This window comes from Nyctereutes procyonoides, unplaced genomic scaffold (genome assembly GCF_905146905.1).
Source record: "Nyctereutes procyonoides isolate TBG_1078 unplaced genomic scaffold, NYPRO_anot_genome, whole genome shotgun sequence".
In the NCBI taxonomy this organism is placed as follows: Eukaryota; Metazoa; Chordata; class Mammalia; order Carnivora; family Canidae; genus Nyctereutes; species Nyctereutes procyonoides.
Window position 1 is genome coordinate 18,636,833 of NW_026575133.1, and position 22,580 is coordinate 18,659,412.

Sequence of the window (22,580 nt, forward strand, 5' to 3'; positions counted from 1 at the left end):
ACTGTCTTTTATTTTGATTTTTCAGATTGCATTCTCACAACATAATACAATCATGGATCTTGTGCAGTTTTTTGTCACCTTCTTCAGGTAATCTGCTTTTACTGACTTTGAATTTATTAAACCTATATTCTGATAATGTTCTACCAATCTGTTAGGTAATTTATCAAATCTCTAAACTTGAATATCAATGGTGTGTCTTGAATAGTTTTATATGCTTAAATATATACTATAGAGCAGAGGAAACATACTTGAAATATATTTTTCAAGATGATTTTGCTATTGTACTATTTAATTGCTAATGGAATCAGTGGAAAGAAGATGATAACTATGTTCCTGTCACATAAGTAATTCATTAATGAAATTAGCAATATATTCACCATGGATTAGGTATACCTTCTAGAATTAAATAATTTCAAGTATTTGTTAGGTAATTATCATATATGTTTTGCAATGTGCTAAAAATCTGTAGGGAATGTATTTTCTCTCCTCAATGAGCTTCAAATCTGGAAATACTATGATTTTGAATAGAGCATCATTCCCTAGAACATTAGTTATCTGAGGTATTAAAAGTAAGTTCATACAAAGATTTTATAATTAAACAACTTTGGAAAATAGGGCTCTTTTAGTTTGTTTATAGCTGATGTTACTTCTACCACTGACATTACAAGAGTTTTTTTTTTTCTTCGAGTTTTTACTTTTTTTTCAAAAAAATATTTTATATTTATTCATGAGAGACACAGAAAGAGAGGCAGAGACATAGGCAAAGGGAGAAGCAGGCTCCCTGAGGGGAACCTGATGTGGGACTCGATCCCGGGATCCTGACCCGAGCCAAAGGCAGCTGCTCAACCACTGAGGCATCAAGTTGCCCCTCCTTAGAGTTTTTAATGTGCTACTTTGTGATGTATCTTTCTAAAGGAGAGGGTAGAGTTTGCAGCATTTCTCAAATTATAAAAATTCTTTTCAGGGAACATCTATTATTATTTCCATAGGATGTAAATAAAGAAACATTGGATTGGGAGAAGTGTGTCAGTGATAGGATAACACAGATGTTATGTTATCTTAGGTCATCTGGATAGGAAGGGATGTTATTTTTGTTAATATGATTATTGTACGTACAGGTTGTACTGGTCCACTGAGTGCCTTTATGTGAATTAGACAAATGTGTTCTCCTTTGGCAGACATAGCCCTAGATCGTAGCATATAGCTTTACAGAGTGCGTATGAATTTTGACCTCCACTTACCAAATTGGCTGAGTTGCTTTGTACTTCATGAAGAAACCTATACAACCCAATCCTTGACATAGATGATATGCCAAGCACTTTCTTAAATGCCAAAGTAACCATTATTGGTTATCTTGTCTAGACACCCATACAATACTTGAATTCCTATTACCTTCCCCACAGGGTCAGGAAACATTTTCTGTAAAGAGCCAGATAGGGAATATTTCAGGATTTGTGGGCTATACCATCTCGGTTGTATATATGCAAACCTGCTGCTATAGTGCTAAAGCAGATATAGCCAATAAGGAAGCAAATGGGAGTGGCTCTGTTCCAATAAACCTTTATTACAGAAACAGCTGGTGGGCTGAGTTCTGCCTGTGGACATAATTTGCCCAACCCCTCATCTAGCTTATGCCCGAATGCCTTTAATGATGAAAACATGCCATCTCCTGAGATAGCATTTTCTATCTTCAGATAACTAATTGTTCTTTGTAATTGAGATGAAATCTGTCTCCCCATAACATCACCTCTCATTCATCCATATGGTTCAACACAGAGCAAGCCTCATCTCTCATCTCCATCTATATAGCCCTTCAGTTTCTAAACTTTTTTCCAATTTACATATTCCCTATTTCTTTATCCTCTTCTGTTATCGAAACCTTTGTCATGTTGGTCGCTTTGCTCTGAAAACAGTCGTGTTTGTCTATTTCCCTTTAGAAGTTGTGATTTCCAGAATTTAATGCTATCAACATATTAATCACTAAGTATGTATGCATATTTTAAATTTGTCCCTTAAAAATGAAATGAGGAAACAAATATATTATGTTTTATGACTTTGTACTTCTGAGCATAAATGGATTTTGAGGCTCTTTATTAGGTTATAGAATGTTTTTGGAAAGTATTAGAAGTTAGAATAAAACAAGCATTATTAAAGCATCAAAATAAAACTTTTTGATGCAGAAGAGTGTGGATGGAAATATATTGAAAAGTTCAACTCTGTATAAAAATCCACAAAATTGAATATATATGTAAATTATTAAATGTTTAGGGTTTTATTTTAAGCTTTTGAATTTGTATGCATATTTAAGTTCAATAGCTTTTTTATTAACTAAAAGAAAGCTAGTGTTAATGTGTTCCATGTCTTAGAGATGATCCTATTTATTATGTTGTCATCATGGACAAAGTGAAATAAAATATTCTACCTGTTGTGTGAGATAAAATATATTTGATGTGCTTTTTTGTCATTTAAATTTCTTTCAGTAGAAAATGTAAATTAGATCGTTTTAAAATTATCTCATTGTTAAGAAAAAACATGGATAGACTATTTAAAAGTTTTTTTTTTTTTTTTTTTTTTTTAAATAAAGCCACTGCTAAATTTTAAAAGAGTTTTAAACAGGTCAGCGTGTATGGACATCCTTCAGTCAGGACACTATAACTGCTGTTGCTGTTTCTGAGTTATTGATGTAGCAGAGGTGAATATGTCAGCTTTTCAGTTTAGCCTTGATTCGATAGAGGCCAGTTCACAAACTCTCAGTTTTTAACCTCTATATTGGGCATAGTTCTGGGGTAAACATGATTGGGCAAGTACTAGGGAGATCATTTATAGACACAGCCTGGCTTTGATCTTAGCTTTCTATACCATCAGAAGTAGCTCATAGTTAGTAGGTGAAAATCTCAGTCCTTTCATATGTAGAATTAAATGATTTTGTGGTTGTTGTGAGAGTCTGTAGTATAGCATACTAAATGATTAGAAAACTGGAAGGGAGTTATTTTAAAAATAAATGTTTTTGTCTGGTATGTAAAGTGGAAAAGGAAGTCTTTATGAATCTGAAAAGTTAAATCTGGTAAATTAAATGGAGATATAGTAGGGACCACTGCCCTTGGACCTTTTAAAATATGTAGTGGTATGTATTTTCACTATCTCACTGGGATGACATAATATTTTTGATTTACCATCTTAACGAGATGGAGGGTTTAGAGGTTGCCTAAGTGGTTTTTCTCACCATGACAGATCTTACCCCACAGGCCAGGGATATAATGTACAGGTTACTCTAAACACTTTGTACATAAATTCTAATTATATACTTAAGAACTGGGGAAATTATCACTGGATGGATCCATAGACACAGTTGGTCCCCTGTGAGCCAAAATTTAGCAATAATTTGTTGCATGACTCCTGAGGACACTCCAGATCTAACAAGGGGCCACTAAGAGATTTTAGTCCTTGAATATGTGTCATCATCTCTTACCCAGTGTTTAATATCTACTTATTCCTCTTGTAATGTATATATTACTGTGAATATACCTGTATATATACACAAATATACACAAATATGGGTAGGGATCATACAGTGATCCCATTGGGGATCATTTTGCAAACTATTCAAGATGTTTCAAGATGTCCTTTCTTCTCCCCTGCTCTGTAATGGGGATCTGGCTTTGTAAATTAGCTCATCTGGGAACTGAGCAGAATGCCATGATTTTTCTATTGGACCAACAATTCTCAGCCTGTTGTTTCCTCATTCTTACTTAAACTAAATGCTAAATAGCACCATTGTTGGCTGCCCACCTATTTGACCCCTAAGGATGCCAGGCATTTTTAATCATTTCCACAGCTCCTTGTGGGCCAACCCCCTTGTCTGCTCCAACAGTCTTATTGATCGTTATGGTAATAATTGTGGGCTCTGGATTTTGTCAGTTAAGTCCTGACACCTGGCATCTTTTACTTTGAAGCCCCATTACTCAGTGTCTAACCCTGTTACTGCCTCTCATCAGCTCTAGTCTGCAAAAGAAAGTCACCACTGAACTTCTTAGTGAAGTGATGCCCCTCTCATCAGTGTATTCTTTCTCTAGTGGCCTTGGTCAAGGATGTGTCCCCTGGAACATAATCTACTGGTAGTTCGTCTGCCCTTACATAGTATACCCTTTCTAGCACATTCAGTGTCTCTGTTGGCTTCTTTATTCCTTTCTCTTCCATCTGCTTGGGCAACTAGGACATTTCCATTACTTTCAATTGGCTGTTGTTTTTTCTAGGTTTCTAAGAATCACTCCAGCAGCAAGTTTTGCCTATCTTATCCTCAGGAGTCCTCAGTAAGGAATTATATTTCCTGTGGTCCTGAGAATATGCACCAAAATTCATGAGTTCTTGTTTATCCAGTCTTACCTGCTATCCTTCTTGATTAAACACCACCAAAATGCAATTCCTGTCATACTCCCCTAGTTCCTGCCAGTACACTCTAGCTTATTTTTATGGCTCTTTTAAGTATATAATAGCTTCCCTTTCTTTCTTTTTTTTTAATAAATTAATTTTTATTGGTGTTCAATTTACCAACATACAGAATACACCCAGTGCTCATCCCGTCAAGTGTCCCCCTCAGTGCCCGTCACCCATTCACCCCCACCCCCCGCCCTCCTCCCCCTCCACCACCCCTAGTTCGTTTCCCAGAGTTAGGAGTCTTTATGTTCTGTGTCCCTTTCTGATATTTCCCACACATTTCTTCTCCCTTCCCTTATATTCCCTTTCACTATTATTCATATTCCCCAAATGAATGAGAACATATACTGTTTGTCTTTCTCCGATTGACTTACTTCACTCAGCATAATACCCTCCAGTTCCATCCACGTTGAAGCAAATGGTGGGTATTTGTCGTTTCTAATGGCTGAGTAATATTCCATTGTATACATAAACCACATCTTCTTTATCCATTCATCTTTCGATGGACACCGAGGCTCCTTCCACAGTGGCTATTGTGGACATGGCTGCTAGAAACATCAGGGTGCAGGTGTCCCGGCGTTTCATTGCATCTGAATCTTTGGGGTAAATCCCTAACAGTGCAATTGCTGGGTCGTAGGGCAGATCTATTTTTAACTCTTTGAGGAACCTCCACACAGTTTTCCAGAGTGGCTGCACCAGTTCACATTCCCACCAACAGTGTAAGAGGGTTCCCTTTCTCCACATCCTCTCCAACATTTGTGGTTTCCTGCCTTGTTAATTTTCCCCATTCTCACTGGTGTGAGGTGGTATCTCATTGTGGTTTTGATTTGTATTTGCCTGATAGCAAGTGATGCATTTTCTCATGTGCATGTTGGCCATGTCTATGTCTTCCTCTGTGAGATTTCTGTTCATGTCTTTTGCCCATTTCATGATTGGATTGTTTGTTTCTTTGGTGTTGAGTTTAATAAGTTCTTTATAGATTTTGGAAACTAGCCCTTTATCTGATACGTCATTTGCAAATATCTTCTCCCATTCTGTAGGTTGTCTTTGAGTTTTGTTGACTGTATCCTTTGCTGTGCAAAAGCTTCTTATCTTGATGAAGTCCCAATAGTTCATTTTTGCTTTTGTTTCTTTTGCTTTCGTGGATGTATCTTGCAAGAAGTTACTGTGGCCAAGTTCAAAAAGGGTGTTGCCTGTGTTCTCCTCTAGGATTTGGATGGAATCTTGTCTCACATTTAGATCTTTCATCCATTTTGAGTTTATCTTTGTGTATGGTGCAAGAGAGTGGTCCAGTTTCATTCTTCTGCATGTGGATGTCCAATTTTCCCAGCACCATTTATTGAAGAGACTGTCTTTCTTCCAGTGGATCGTCTTTCCTCCTTTATCGAATATTAGTTGACCATAAAGTTCAGGGTCCACTTCTGGGTTCTCTAATCTGTTCCATTGATCTATGTGTCTGTTTTTGTGCCAGTACCACACTGTCTTGATGAACACAGCTTTGTAGTACAACCTGAAATCTGGCATTGTGATGCCCCCAGATATGGTTTTCTTTTTTAAAATTCCCCTGGCTATTCGGGGTCTTTTCTGATTCCATACAAATCTTAAAATAATTTGTTCTAAGTCTCTGAAGAAAGTCCATGGTATTTTGATAGGGATTGCATTATACGTGTAAATTGCCCTGGGTAACATTGACATTTTCACAATATTAATTCTGCCAATCCATGGGCATGGAATATTTTTCCATCTCTTTGTGTCTTCCTCAATTTCTTTCAGAAGTGTTCTATAGTTTTTAGGGTATATTTTCAGAACCATTTGAATGGTAAATGGTTCTCCAACCTTTTATTTTCAGGTTGTAGGTGTCCTTCTGTCTAAAATGAGTCTCTTGTAGACAGCAAATAGATGGGTCCTGCTTTTTTATCCAGTCTGAAACCCTGCGCCTTTTGATGGGGTCATTAAGCCCATTCACGTTCAGAGTTACTATTGACAGATATGAGTTTAGTGTCATCATGATATCTATTTAGTCCTTGTTTTTGTGGATTGTTCCACTGAACTTCTTCTTAAAGGGGAGTTTTAAGAGTCCCCCTTAAAATTTCTTGCAGAGCTGGTTTGGAGGTCACATATTCTTTCAGATCCTGCCTGTCTTGGAAGCTCTTTATCTCTCCTTCCATTTTGAATGAGAGCCTTGCTGGATAAAGTATTCTTGGTTGCATGTTCTTCTCATTTAGGACCCTGAATATATCCTGCCAGCCCTTTCTGGCCTGCCACGTCTCTGTGGAGAGGTCTGCTGTTACCCTAATATTCCTCCCCATGAATGTCAGGGACTTCTTGTCTCTTGCTGCTTTAAGGGTCTTCTCTTTATCTTTGGAATTTGCAAGCTTCACTATTAAATGTCGAGGTGTTGAACGGTTTTTATTGATTTTAGGGGGGGATCTCTCTATTTCCTGGATCTGAATGCCTGTTTCCCTTCCCAGATTGGGAAAGTTTTCAGCTAGGATTTGTTCAAATACATATTCTGGCCCTCTGGCCCTTTCGGCGCCCTCGGGAACCCCAATTAAACGTAGGTTTTTCTTCCTTAGGCTGTCATTTATTTCCCTTAATCTGTCTTCATGGTCTTTTAATTGTCTGTCTCTTTTTTCCTCAGTTTCCCTCTTTGTCATTAACTTGTCTTCTATGTCACTCACTTGTTCTTCCACCTCGTTAACCCTCGTCATTAGGACGTCTAGTTTGGATTGCATCTCATTCAATTGATTTTTAATTTCTGCCTAATTGGATCTAAATTCTGCAGTCATGAAGTCTCGTGAGGCCTTAATGCTTTTTTCTAGAGCCACCAGTAGCTGTAGAATAGTGCTTCTGAATTGGCTTTCTGACATTGAAGTGTAATCCAGATTTTGTAACTCTGTGGGAGAGAGGGCTGTTTCTGATTCTTTCTTTTGAGGTGAGGTTTTCCTTCTCGTCATTTTGCTCAGTGCAGAGTGGCCAAAAACAAGTTGTATTGGAACACGGGGCAGTATCTTCTGAATCTGTAGACTTTAAGTCCCTTGACTTCCCCTGGAACTGGTCCGTCCAGCTGGTCTTCTGGGGGAGGGGCCTGCTGTGCTGATTTTCAGGTGTTAGCACTTGGGGGAGCTGCTCTGCCCCTGCCTGGTGCAGGGCTCAGCGGGGGTTGTTTACCCCGTGAGGCCCCAGGAGGAACAGCCGCAGTTGCTATGGCAACTCTGGAAGCCTGGATTCAGCCTCCGCAGTAACTACAGGGCTCGGGGCTCTGGGTTCTCCGTCCGCGGGGCCTGGAGGCTCCGGGGCGGGGCCGCTGATCTGCTCAGCTCGGGGCAGGAGCGTCCTTGCCGTCCTGGGCCCTCCCGGCCTCTGCCTGTCCCGGGGGAGGCCGGATCCTGGGCTGTGTCCCGGCGCCCTGTGCTCCGGGACCTGCGCTGTGGGATTCGCGCTCCCGCCCCGCAGCCCCCTCCGCGGAGCCGCCGCCCGAGCCCCTCCGAGCTGCTCCGGTCGGTCCCGCCGTGCGCGCTGCAGCCCTTAGGGAGCTCGTTGCACTCTCCCGGGGCGCAGGTGTCTGTTAGTGTCCCCGGGAGCCCGAGGGCATCCCCGCCCTCCTGGGTCCTGCTCCAACTCCCTGCGGGCCCCTTTCCGCCCGCCCGGGAAGGTTGGTGCAGCTCCTGCTCCTCCGGGACGGGGACGGGGCTCTCCTGTCCTGGGGACACTCGCCCCGGCCTCAGCCCGGCTCCTCGCGGGGCCCCTCCCCCTCGGAGGCCTTTTGTTCATCTCTTTTTCCCCGTCTTCCTACCTTGATAGAAGCGCGGACTCTTCTCACTGTAGCATTCCAGCTGGTCTCTCTTTAAATCTCAGGCCGAATTCGTAGATTTTCAGGATGATTTGAAGGTTATCTAGGTAATTTTTTGGGGACAGGTGATTTGGGGACCCTGCTCTTCCGCCATCTTGCCCCTCCTCCAATAGCTTCCCTTTCTTATCAGGCCAAGATGTATTATGCTTTCATTAACCTGGCTATGGGGCACCTGGGGGGCTTAGCTGGCTAAGCATCTGACTCTTGATTTCTGCTCAGGTCATAATCTTAGGTCATGAGATTGAGTTTTGCATCAGGCTCTGTGCTCAGTGTGCAGTCTGTCCCTTTCCGTCTGCTTCTCCCCCTACTGTGCACGTGCATACTCTCCCTGATAAATAAATACATAAATAAATAAATAAATAAATAAATAAACAAACAAATTCTTAAACAATCAAATCTAGTTATCAATCTGGCAAGCAGGAGAGGAGGAGGTGGCAGCTCATTAGGGGCATGTCTATTGCCTCTATTACTACGGAAGGGGGTTGTAGAACCAGCCGAAGCATGCTCAGAAGCGCTCATCTCAATATTACATTCTAAATATTCCTATACCATATTTCAAGGGCTAGGTTTTCCCAACCACAGCCCTGTCTATGTGTGAAAGAACTGGTCTAGCTGAGCATTTGATAATCTTGGGCTTTGCAGCTCTAATGGCTAGATCATCAGCATGCTGTTCATCCATATTGGCTTTCCCAGTGTCAAAGATAAGGGCCTCAGCGAAAGCTAGGAGGGGGACTCTCTAGGTTTTATATTTAGTTGCTAATGTTTGTCAAGGGCCTTCAGTGTCTCATCACAGTGCTGATATAATACAACATAGCAGTAATCAGCTAACCCAGTCTCTTTTGAAGGCAGTTTTCCCAGGTTCCCACTGGTGAAAGTTTTAGCATTTGAAGTATTCTCCCAGAGACTTTCTGTGCCCCACTCCCAACATTGATAGTGTTGTTTTAACCTGTCAAAGAATAAGTGAGCCAGTCTCAAATCCCCCCCCCTCCTTTTTTTTTAACCTCGTTATTACCCAAATTACAAGTCCTCAGAGAAGCAGACACCAAGACAGGATTAAACATGCAGTGCTGATCTGACCTTTGTGAAGTAGAGCATAAGAAAGGGAAGTTGAGTGAAAGAGCCTGAGATTTCAGTGCACTCCTAAAGCCAAATCGCTCATCAGGGTTCTGCCTCTCTCAGGATCAGGCTTGCTTTGTCATCACAGCAATGCTCAGTCATTGACTAGAGACAGTCCTTGGGAAGCATGGAAGTGAACAGGGCAATGGCTTTCAGAGCGCAGTTGTTGGTACTCTTGGTGAATTGTGTTGTCTGTAGTCAGTGATAAATAAGGTAAATTTTAATGGTTGGCACAATCGATTTGTCTCTTGCCTTAAGATTTGGTAGAACCGCCCTATAATACGATATGTATTTGATAAGGCTTTTCAGTTTGGTTTTGTATGATTTTATTTTTTTGTGGATAGATTTTTCAGTTTCTTAAGAAATTTCATTAATATTTACACCTCAGGATTTCCATTTTTTATTTTCTTTTTTTAAACATTTTATTTTATTTATTCAAGAGAGACACACAGAGAGAGGCAGAGCCACAGGCAGTGGGAGAAGCAGGCTCCATGCAGGGAGCCCGATGTGGGACTCGATCCCAGGACGCTGGGATCACGACCTGAGCCAAAGGCAGACGCTCAACTGCTGAGCCACCCTGGTGCCCCTAGGACTTCTATTTTTTTCTTAACACAGGTGGCAGTTTTCTTTAGGAAATTGTCTATCTCACCTTATTTTAAAAATTTATTGCCATATATTTTCCAAAATTAATATTCTAGAATTTCTCTTATCTTAGAATTATGTCTCCTTTTTCATTGTGAGTTTTGCCTCTTTTCCTATTTCATTTTTTTTTCTTGATAAGCCATGTAAGAGCTTTGACAGTATTGAGAGTCTTTTTAAAAAATGTTCTGCATCATTGGCCATCAGGGAAATACAATTCAAAACCACAATGAGATACCACCTCACACCAGTGAGAATGGGGAAAATTAACAAGACAGGAAACAACAAATGTTGGAGAGGATGTGGAGAAAGGGGAACCCTCTTGCACTGTTGGTGGGAATGGGAACTGGTGCAGCCACTCTGGAAAACTGTGGAGGTTCCTCAAAGAGTTAATAATAGATCTTCCCTGTGACCCAGCAATTGCACTGCTGGGGATTTACCCCAAAGATACAGATACAGTGAAACGCTGGAACACCTGCACCCCAATGTTTATAGCAGCAATGTCCACAATAGCCAAATTGTAGAAGGAGCGTCAGTGTCCATCGAAAGATGAATGGATAAAGAAGATGTGGTCTATGTATACAATGGATTATTACTCAGCCATTAGAAACGACAAATACCCACCATATGTTTAAACATGGATGGAACCGGAGAGTATTATGCTGAGTGAAGTAAGTCAGTTGGAGAAGGACAATCATTACATGGTTTCACTCATACAGGGAATATAAAAAATAGTGAAAGGGACTAAAGGGGAAAGGAAACAAAATGAGTGGAAATATCAGTGAGGGAGACAGAACATGAAAAAATCCTAACTCTGGGAAATGAACAAGGGGTAGGGGAAGGGGAGGTGGGAAGGGAAATGGGGTGACTGGGTGATGGGCACTGAGCGGGGCACTTGATGGGTACTGAGGATGAGCACTCAGTGTTCTACTATATGTTGGTAAATCGAAATCCAATAAAAAAAATCCCAAAAAATAAATAAAAACCAGGTTTCATGGCTTTATTCCATTGTTTTATTATTTTCTAATTCATTCTTTTCTACTTTTACTTCTACTTTTTGGGGGGTTTGCTCTCTGATTTTCCAATTTTTTTTTAAAAAGATTTCATTTATTTATTCATGAGAGACACACACAAGAGAGAGAAGCAGATACACAGACAGAGGGAGACGCAGGCTCTATACAGGGAGCTCGATGTGGCACTTGATCCCGGACCCCACAATCATACCCTGAGCCTAAGTCAGATGCTCAACTGCTGAGCCACCCAGGCGTCTCTATTTTTCCAAATTTTTTATTTAAAACATAATCAAGCTCATTTAATTTCTAGTTATATGACTTTAATATATGCATTTAAAGCTACCATTTTTTTAAAAAAATCTGCTTCATCTGCATTCCATAGAGTTTAATATATAGCATTTTTATCATTCTGTAGTTCAAAATATTTTCTGATTTCTTTTATGATTTCCACATGAATTATCTAGAACTCTATTTTTGGATTTCCAAATGAGTAGGATTTTTTCAATGTATCTTTTTTATTAGCCTGTCTTCAGTCAGTAAAAGATCTTTATGATATTTTGGTATTTGTTGATTTTTTTTTTCTGTTGTCACATATATGATCAACATTTGTAAATGTTCCACCTGCTTAATAAGAATGGGTTTTGGGTTTCTTAAATCATTGCATTCAAGATTTTTATAGATGGCTCATTAGATAAAACTTGTTATTTTTTCTTGTATGTCCTTTTTCAATGTTCATGTTCCATCTCCATATTATTAAGTGAGATTTATTACTGTGTCATTCTATTACTTGTGCATTTGTCAACTTTGTCTTTATATTTTTTCATTTTAATATTATGGCTTTAGGTGCAAACAAGTTAGAATTATTAAATTTTTCTTATGAACTTTTTTCCTTCAACTTTTTTATTATGTTTTTCCTTCAACTTTTTTATTATGATAAAGTACACATAAAACTTGCCATCTTAACCATTTTTAAGTGAACAATTCAGTGATATTAAGTGCATTCATATTATTATGCAACTATTACCACTATCCATCTCCAGAACTTTTTATCTTGCAAAACTGAAACTCTATGCCATTAAATAATACTTTCCCATATTCTTTCCCTGAACTCTTGACAATTAATGTGTGACCTTCTGTCTCTGTAATTTTGACTAGTCTAGTCCGTTACACAAATGGCATCATATAGTATTTTTCCTTTTGTGACTAGCTAATTTCTCTTAGGATGATGTTCTCAAGATTCATCCCTAATGTAACATATATCAGAATTTCCCTCCTTTCCAAGGCTGAATAGTATTCCATTCTATGTATATACCATATTTTCTTTGTCTAGAATTGCTGGGTATATGGCAATTCTGTTTTTAATTTTTTGAGGAACCTTCATACCATTTTCTACAGTAGTTGCACCATTTTATATTCTCACCAACTGTTAACAGGGTTCCAGTTTTTCCATATTCTCGCCAACATTTGTGATTTTTTTTTATGTATGTGATAGCCATCCTAATGGGTATGATGTAGTATCTTACTGTGGTTTTGATTTGCATTTCCCTAATGATTAGTGATATTTAGCATTTTTTCATGTGCTTATTTTCTGTTTATATATTTTCGTTGTAGAAATGTCTATTCATTGCTCATTTTTTTTAATTTATTTATGATAGTCACAGAGAGAGAGAGAGAGAGAGAGAGAGAGAGAGAGAGAGAGAGGCAGAGACACAGGCAGAGGGAGAAGCAGGCTCCATACACAGGGAGCCCGACATGGGATTCGATCCCGGGTCTCCAGGATCGCGCCCTGGGCCAAAAGCAGGCGCTAAACCGCTGCGCCACCCAGGGATCCCTCATTGCTCATTTTTTAATCAGGTTCTTTGTTTTTTGTTGTTGAATGATAAGAGCTCTTTATATATCCTAGGTATTAATCCCTGATGACTAGTCAGATATATGATTTTCACTTATTTCTTCCCACTAAGTATCTTGCATTCACTCTAATGATAGTGTCCTTTGATGAATAAAAGGTTTTAAGTTTTATGAAGTCTATTTTATTTATTTCTTCTGTTGTTGCCTGTGCCTTTGCTGTTGTATCTGAGAAAACATTGCCAAGCCAATATCTTAAAGCTTTTGGCCTATGTTTTCTTCTAAGAGTTTTATAGTTTTGACTATTGTGTTTAGGTTATTGATATATTTTGAGGCTTTTTTTTTGGGTATTGTATTAGGTAAGGGTCTAACTTTATTCTTTTTCATTTAGATATCTAGTTTTCCCAGCACCATTTGTTGAAAAGATTATCACCTCTTCTGAATGGTCTTGGCACCCTTATAAAGTCATTTGACCTCATATGTGAAGGTTTATTTCTGGGCTTTTTATTCTAGTCCATTGGGCTATATGTCTGTCTTTATGCCACTACCACATTTATATTATTATTATATTTTTGTAGTAAGTTTTGGAATCAGGAAGTATGACTCCCACTTTGTCCTTTTTCAAGATTTTATTTTCTTTTAATTTTTTTTTTATAAATTAATTTTTATTGGTGTTCAATTTACCAACATACAGAATAACACCCAGTGCTCATCCCGTCAAGTGTACCCCCCAGTGCCCGTCACCCATTCACCCCCACCCCCCACCCTCCTCCCCCTCCACCACCCCTAGTTCATTTCCCAGAGTTAGAAGTCTTTATGTTCTGTCTCCCTTTCTGATATTTCTCACACATTTCTTCTCCCTTCCCTTATATTCCCTTTCGCTATTATTCATATTCCCCAAATGAATGAGAACATACACCGTTTGTCCTTCTCCGGTTACTGTGGCCAAGTTCAAAAAGGGTGTTGCCTGAGTTCTCCTCTGGGATTTTGATGGAATCTTGTCTCACATTTAGATCTTTCATCTATTTTGAGTTTATCTTTGTGTATGGTGCAAGAGAGTGGTCCAGTTTCATTCTTCTGCATGTGGATGTCCAATTTTCCCAGCACCATTTATTGAAGAGACTGTCTTTCTTCTAGTGGATCGTCTTTCCTCCTTTATCGCATAATTAGTTGAGCATAAAGTTCAGGGTCCACTTCTGGGTTCTCTGTTCTGTTCCATTGATCTATATGTCTGTTTTTGTGCCAGTACCACACTGCCTTGATGAACACAGCTTTGTAGTACAACCTGAAATCTGGCATTGCGATGCCCCCAGATATGGTTTTCTTTTTTTAAAAATTCCCCTGGCTGTTTGGGGTCTTTTCTGATTCCACACAAATCTTAAAATAATTTGTTCTAAGTCTCTGAAGAAAGTCCATGGTATTTTGATAGGGATTGCATTAAACGTGTAAATTGCCCTGGGTAACATTGACATTTTCACAATATTAATTCTGCCAATCCATGAGCATGGAATATTTTTCCATCTCTTTGTGTCTTCCTCAATTTCTTTCAGAAGTGTTCTGTAGTTTTTAGGGTATATTTTGAGAACCATTTGAATGGTAAATGGTTCTCCAACCTTTTATTTTCAGGTTGTAGGTGTCCTTCTGTCTAAAATGAGTCTCTTGTAGACAGCAAATAGATGGGTCCTGTTTTTTTATCCAGTCTGAAACTCTGCGCCTTTTGATGGGGTCATTAAGCCCATTCACGTTCAGAGTTACTTGAACTTCTTCTTAAAGGGGAGTTTTAAGAGTCCCCCTTAAAATTTCTTGCAGAGCTGGTTTGGAGGTCACATATTCTTTCAGTTCCTGCCTGTCTTGGAAGCTCTTTATCTCTCCTTCCATTTTGAATGAGAGCCTTGCTGGATAAAGTATTCTTGGTTGCATGTTCTTCTCATTTAGGACCCTGAATATATCCTGCCAGCCCTTTCTGGCCTGCCACGTCTCTGTGGAGAGGTCTGCTGTTACCCTAATATTCCTCCCCATGAAAGTCAGGGACTTCTTGTCTCTTGCTGCTTTAAGGATCTTCTCTTTATCTTTGGAATTTGCAAGCTTCACTATTAGATGTCGAGGTGTTGAACGGTTTTTATTGATTTTAGGGGGGGATCTCTCTATTTCCTGGATCTGAATGCCTGTTTCCCTTCCCAGATTGGGAAAGTTTTCAGCTAGGATTTGTTCAAATACATATTCTGGCCCTCTGTCCCTTTCGGCGCCCTCGGGAACCCCAATTAAACGTAGGTTTTTCTGCCTCAGGCTGTCGTTTATTTGCCTTAATCTGTCTTCATGGTCCTTCAATTGTTTATCTCTTTTTTCCTCAGTTTCCCTCTTTGCCATTAACTTGTCTTCTATGTCACTCACTCGTTCTTCCACCTGGTTAACCCTCGTCGTTAGGACTTCTAGTTTGGATTGCATCTCATTCAATTGATTTTTAATTTCTGCCTGATTGGATCTAAATTCTGCAGTCATGAAGTCTCGTGAGGCCTTAATGCTTTTTTCTAGAGCCACCAGTAGCTGTAGAATAGTGCTTCTGAATTGGCTTTCTGACATTGAAGTGTAATCCAGATTTTGTAACTCTGTGGGAAAGAGGGCTGTTTCTGATTCTTTCTTTTGAGTTGAGGTTTTCCTTCTAGTCATTTTGCTCAGTGCAGAGTGGCCAGAAACAAGTTGTATTGGAACACGGGGGAGTATCACTGGCCCCTCTAGCTGGTCTTCTGGGGGAGGGGCCTGTTGCGTTGATTTTCAGGTGTTAGCACTTGGGGGAGCTGCTCTGCCCCTGCCTGCTGCAGGGCTCTGCGGGGGTTGTTTACCCCGCCAGGCCCCAGGAGGAACAGCAGCAGTTGCTATGGCAACTCTGGAAGCCTGGATTCAGCCTCCGCAGGAACTACGGGGCTCGGGGCTCTCGGCTCTCCGTCTGCAGGGCCTGGAGGCTCCGGGGCGGGGCCGCTGATCTGCTCAGCTCGGGGCAGGAGCGTCCTCGCTGTCTCGGGCCCTCCCGGCCTCTGCCTGTCCCGGGGGAGGCCGGATCCTGGGCTGTGTCCCGGCGCCCTGTGCTCCGGGGCCTGCGCTGTTGGATTCGCGCTCCCGCCCTGCAGCTCCCTCCCTGGAGCCGCTCCCGAGCCCCTCCGAGCTGCTCCGGTCGGTCCCTCCGTGCGCGCTGCAGCCCTTAGGGAGCTCGGAGCACTCTCCTGCGCTCGCAGGTGTCTGTTAGTGTCCCCGGGAGCCCGAGGGCATCCCCGCCCTCCTGGGTCCTGCTCCAACTCCCTGCGAGCCCCTTTCCGCCCGCCCGGGAAGGTTGGTGCAGCTCCTGCTCCTCCGGACGGGGACGGGGCTCTCCTGTCCTGGGGACACTCGCCCCGGCCTCAGCCCGGCTCCTCGCGGGGCCCCTCCCCCTCGGAGGCCTTTTGTTCCTTTATTTCTTTTTCCCCGTCTTCCTACCTGATAGAAGCGTGAACTCTTCTCACTGTAGCATTCCAGCTGGTCTCTCTTTAAATCGCAGGCCGAATTCGTAGATTTTCAGGATGATTTGAAGGTTATCTAGGTAATTTGGTGGGGACAGGTGATTTGGGGACCCTGCTCTTCCGCCATCTTGCCCCTCCCCACTTCTTTTAATTTTTAAATTATTTATTTTTGCTAGTTAGAGTCCTTAGGAGCCATGTGAATTTTCAGATGAATTTTTTAAAAAAACTGTTGGGGTTTTGATAAGGATTGTATTATATGTGTAGATTGCTTTGGATAGTGTCAACATCTTAACAGTATTAAGTTTTCAAATTCATGAACACAAGGTGACTTTCTATTTATTTGTCTTTAATTTATTTTCAGCAATATTTTGTACTTTTTATTGTATGAGTCAGCAACTTGGTTAAGTTAATTTTCAAATAGTTTATCCTTTCTGATGATATTGTAAATGGATGATATTGTAAATGTAAAAAAATGTTTAATTTTTTTTTAGATGGCTTACTGTTGGTGTATAAAAATGCAACTGGTTTTTATGTGTTAACTTTGCATTCTGCTACTTTGCTGAATTTGTGGGGTTTTAAAAAAGATTTTATTTATCCATGAGAGAGAGAGAGAGAGAGAGAGGCAGAGATATAGGCAGAAGGAGAAGCAGGTTCCCCATGGGGAGCCTGATTCAGGACTTGATCCCAGGACTCTGGGATCATGCTCTGAGTGAAAGACAGATACTCAAACACTGAGCCACTTAGGTGTTCCTGAATTTGTTTATTAATTATAAGTTCTTGTACTGTGGAATTTTTAGAGTTCTCTATCTGCATGTGCATTCCATTTGCAAACAGTTATAATTTTACTTCTTTTCCAGTTTGGATGCCTTTTTTTTTCTTTTGTCAGTTGTTCTATCTAGGACTTCCACTACCATGTTGAATAGAAGTAGCAAAAACAGAAACTTGTTCCTGATTTTATATATATATGTGTATATATATATGTGTATATATATATGTGTGTATACACATATATACACATATATGTATGTATTTGAGAGAGAGAGTGTGTGTGTGTGTGTGAGTGTGGGGAGGAGCAGAGGGAGAGAATCTGAAGCAGACTCCCTGCAGAGTGGATAGCCCAGTCTTGGCCTGGATTTCAGGACCCTGAGATCATGACCTGAGCTGAAATCCAAAATCAGATACTTAACCAACTGAGCCACCCAGGCGCCATTCCCTCATTTTTGATTTTATGGGAAACACTTTTAGTTTTTCACCACTGAGTATGATGTAAAGCTGCAGCAAATTATCATAGCTACAAGATATAGCTATCATAATGAACAAAAGTGGCTACACTAAAGAACAGATTTTCAAGGTAGGTGAAACAGCCTTATATTGGAAAAAGATGCCATCTAGGGCCTCCAGAGTTGGAAAGGAGAAATCAACTAGTGCCTGGCTTCAAAGATTCAAAAGAAAGAATGACTCTTGTTAAGGCTAATGCAGCTAGTGACTTTAAGTTGAAGCCAGCGCTCATTCACTATAGGGCTTCCAGTTCCAGGCAACACTAAGTAAACATACATCTGTTTTTACCTCGCACTGGATTTCAACTATAAAACCTGGATAAAATGTATGGGTAGCTATTTGATAATTCTGAAAAATATCAGCAGGAAGATCAGGGAAGACCAAAATTCAAAGTGCCACTGAACTGTTTGGGAATTTATTATTATTTTCTCCTGGTATACCCTGACTTGAAAATTAATGCAGGCTGAAACCTGAGAGTGACTCCTCAGGTCTAGACAAGAAACTTCCTGGAAATATCCCTTAGTTCTGAGTAGGGCATGGAAAAGGAAATTCTTAAAGGCCAGAGCAAGTAGTGGAGACTCTTCCCCCATTTTTTCTCTCTTTCTTTAATTCACTTACCCCCAATCCCAAGCAATCCTGCAGTAACATTGACTGGAATGAGAAGCTGCAAGAGCCAAATCTCCAAGGGAGGGCAATCTTCCTTTACTTATGATAGAGTTGTGGTTACAAGTGATAGTGCTATGGTTACAAGAAGGCCAAGACAAACGCGATTGTTTTTTCCTTTTCTCTGTCCTACCAGCATAGAACGTGGCACAAAGCACTATAATAAAATTAAACTACAGTAATACAAAAAATTGTTGTCATCAGAAGATATCCTTAGTATTATAAAAAGTCAGGCAATACAGTGGTATAAAATATTTATGACCTGCATAAAGGACAAAGGTCTTATATTCAGAATATATAACTCATATAAATCAATAAAGTGGTCTGAAATTACAGCCCTTCCCTGTAAAATGATGAGAGCCTTGGACAAGCACTTCACAAAAAAGGACATTTGAGTGACCAACAAAACATAAGAATGTGCTCAGATTAATTTTTATTGGAGAATGCAAATACAAACCACAACATAATAGTGCTTATCATATACCCATCACAATGCCTAAACAAACAAACAAACAAACAAACAAACAAACAAACAGCAAATGTTGGAGAGGATGTGGAACTCTCAAAACTTCTGGTAGTCTAGAAACTGGAGCAATAAGTTTTAAAACAGTTTGACTTACATTCTAAAGTTGAATTGACACCTACTTTCCATTACACCAAAAGCCATGTAAAAATAGTTATAGCGGCCTGTTTTAAGTAGTCAAAACATTAGAATATTCCAAGTACCTAAAATAATGGAAAGGAGAATATAGTCATTTAATGGAAAAATATGGGATAATGAAAAAGAACAAAACAATCCTATAAGAACAATATAGATGTCACTCACAAACAGTGTTGAACAAAAGAATAAATACTGTAGGATTTCATTTGTATGAAGTTCAGAAATATGCGGAACCAAACTATGATGTTAAAAATCAACATGATAGCTACCTTCAAGGAGGAAGGAATGGGTAAATTACTATTTCTTTATTGGGGTGTTGGTCATCGGTTTATTATCTTCCTAATAATTCATTCCGCTGTATGTTTGTGATTTCTCTGTGTGTGTTATGCACTGATGTTCTGGGAAACGTTTTTAAAAACAGCATTTCATACTTTTAAAATATTAAGAAAATTGTATAATTAAAATATTATCCTAACTACATAACTTAAAAAAGATATGCTTAAAATAAAAATTAAATGTAGAAAGGAGCATAAGATACATTGACATTTATCATTTTTGTTGCAAATTTGGAAGATTAAGATATTCTCTAGGCAGGTTATTTGTAACAAGAGAAGTTAACCAGGAAGAGATTTCTTACTAGATGTTGTATTTTTAATATCTTGCCATGGAGGCTTGAGAGCACTCCACTTTTTGTAAAATACTTCAAGGAAGAATTGAAAAGTTATCAGATATGCTTTATACATTTGTAAATCTGTTAGCAGTCTGGGGGAGGTTCATTTAGTTGTCTTCCTATTAATTTTACATAAATGATAGCTGAAATGGATTTATGGATTATTTCTCAGCCTTCATTTAACTCCTTCCATATGGCTATATAGCAATGATTTTATTTGTGTGGGATTGATTCTTCACTAGCTTCACTAACAGGCTAAAGCCAGTTAGCTCACAGCCTTCAATAGCCAAGTACTGGGTGAAGAGTGGGCATGTGTAATGGTATATAATGTGAATTTTGGAATCCCTGCATCCATTTTTGTCCCCAAGAGGGAAATAAGTCTGAGGACAGAGCTGATGCACAGCCAAGTCTATAGTTTAAAGAATCAGAGAACAATGGAGCTAGGGCACTCATCAGTCAGTCCAAACCTGGGAATTATTCTTCCTTTTGACTTTGAGGAGTGTCTTAGTCTGCTTGGGATGCCATACCATAGACTGAATGGCTTTAACAACAGAAATTTTTTAATCTTACAGCCCTGCAGCCTGGGGAGTTGAAGATTTGAGTGCCAGCATTGTTGGTTTCTGGTGTGAGAATTCTTGGTTTGCAGATGGCTGCCTTTTTGCTGTGTCTTTTTCAGTGCATGTACATGGAAAGAGAGTGCAAGCTCTCTGAGGTCTCTTTTTATAGGGACACTAATTCTATTGGCTTCTGAAGAAGAAAGGGGTAACTGGTCTCAAGCAAGTCTAAAACCTAGCAAGGCAAATTCTATCAGACCTTAAAGATTTGAGAATAATCCTCTTTGGTTCAGTACCCTACCTTCAGGTCCATTCCGGTGACAGCATCACCACACAGCCTTACAGAGTGGCCCTGTCCTTTTAGCATGGTGAGGGGGCTCTGACCCTCTAGCACTGTGCTGCAGGTTTGTCCCCAAGACACTGGGTAGTGGCATCTTGGTCCCCATAAACCAGAAAGGCCCCACCCTTTAAAACTGAGGTGGAACCAGTCTTGCCCTAATGATCTTTGACTGAAATTCAGGCTTACTCCCTTTCCTTAAAGGATAAAACATGTTCTTACTGAATAGTTCTATGGTCCCAACCTATTGAATCCAAGAAGTCTGACAGCTTTTTTTTTTTTTTTCATTTTGTCTTGCTTTCTTTGTCCCCTTTAGTTCAAACTCATAGTGTCTCTACTGGTATAATCTCATCTCTGTTCCTCATTCTGAGGAGATGGCTGATTAAATCTCTGCATCATACCCACGATCTCCTCTATAAATCATTGCTCGGCCACCCCCTTGGTGTTATCTTCAGAACATGATTTCTCAGCTTTTGCGATATGGATAGGCTGAGAATTTTCCAAATCTCCCAAGTTCTGGTTCCTTTCTAAGCAATTTCTTCTTCAACTCATCTCTCCTCTTGCATTTAGCTATAAGCAGTAAGGAGGTTCAAAACTACATCTTCAATACTTTGCTTAGAAATATTCTCTGTTAAATTTACAGTTTTATAGCAAGTTCTACCTTCCACAAAACACTAGAACACAATACAGCTAAGTTCTTTCCCATTTTATAGTAGGGATGGCCACAGTGCACCAGTGTGGCTGAGTCAGTTGAACATATGACTTTTGATTTTGGCTCAGATCATGATCTGAAAGTCCTGGGATTGAGTCCCATCTGGGGCTCTGTGCTCATCGGGTAGTCTGCTGGAGACTTTCTTCCTCTCCTTCTGCCCCTCTCCTTGCTCATGCTCTCTTTTTCTCTAAAATAACTACATAAATAAATATTTTTTCAAAAAAATATTAAGGATGGCCTTTCTTCCAGTTTCCATTAACCTGTTGCTCATTTCCATCTGAGACTTTACCAGAACAGTTTTTAACATCCATCTATATATCAACATTCTGTTTGTGATTATTTATGGGTAATCTAAAAAGAGAGATTTTCTCTCTACCTGTATGTGATTCTTTCTGAGCTCTCACCAGAATTGCCTTTAATATTCCAATTCTTCAAAACAGTCTCATTACAGCAATCTAGGCTTTCTTTAGCATGCTTCTCAAAATTTCACCAGTCTCTACTCATTACTCAGTTCCAAAGCTGCTTTCACATTTATAGGTTTTTGTTACAGCAGCACCCACTTCATAGTACCAAAATCTGCTTCTGTTCATGCTGCCATAACAAAATGCAACAGACTAATGGCTTAAACAACAAAAATTCATTATCTCACAATTCTGGAGGCTAAAAAATCCATGATCAAGGTGCTGGTATGGTTGGTTTCTGATGTAGGCTTCTGCTTGGCTTATAGTTGGCTGCTTTCTTGGGTTGTGCTCACATGGCCCTCCCTCAGTGTGTGTTCACTGGAAGAAGAGAGAGAGTGAGGGTGGGAGAATGAGAAGGTGGGAGGGAAGGGGAGAGAGGAAGGAAGGAAAGGAAGGAAGGAAGGAAGGAAGGAAGGAAGGAAGGAAGGAAGGAAGGGAGGGAGGGAGGGAGGGAGGGAGGGAAGGATGGGAGCTCCTGACCCCTACCCCAGGTTTCTAACTTTGTAACTTGTTTCTGATGTGGGTCCCTAACCTGTTATAGCTTCCCTACCCTGGGCTGAAGGGCACACCCATCCCCTCACCATCCTCCCATTCTGGGGGCTCTCGCACAAGTCTGAGGGCTAGGCTGACACGGTCTTCCCTCCTCCTCCAGGAGCCCCCAGCTTGTCCAGACCTGAGCAGGGGGGTTGGGGAACAGCTCCTGTCCATCCACCCCCATACCCTACTAAACCATATGACAAAATTAATGAATAAAAACAGTGAAAACATGAAAAAAGGGGGGGAGGGGAAGAGAGACAGGAAGGAAGGAAGGAAGGAAGGAAGGAAGGAAGGAAGGAAGGAAGGAAAGAAGGAA

At 40.3% G+C, this 22,580-nt stretch overlaps 1 protein-coding gene across 2 annotated transcripts in view; it reads left to right on the plus strand.

Moving 5' to 3' along the window:
- The window catches only part of ATRNL1 (attractin like 1), a 777,593-nt gene that overhangs the window by 345,785 nt on the left and 409,228 nt on the right, over positions 1-22,580 (plus strand). For both annotated transcript variants that reach the window (XM_055300426.1, XM_055300427.1), the window contains exon 25: positions 26-87. In XM_055300426.1, coding sequence (XP_055156401.1) covers positions 26-87 — 62 coding nt within the window. The remainder of the gene's footprint in view (positions 1-25; positions 88-22,580) is intronic.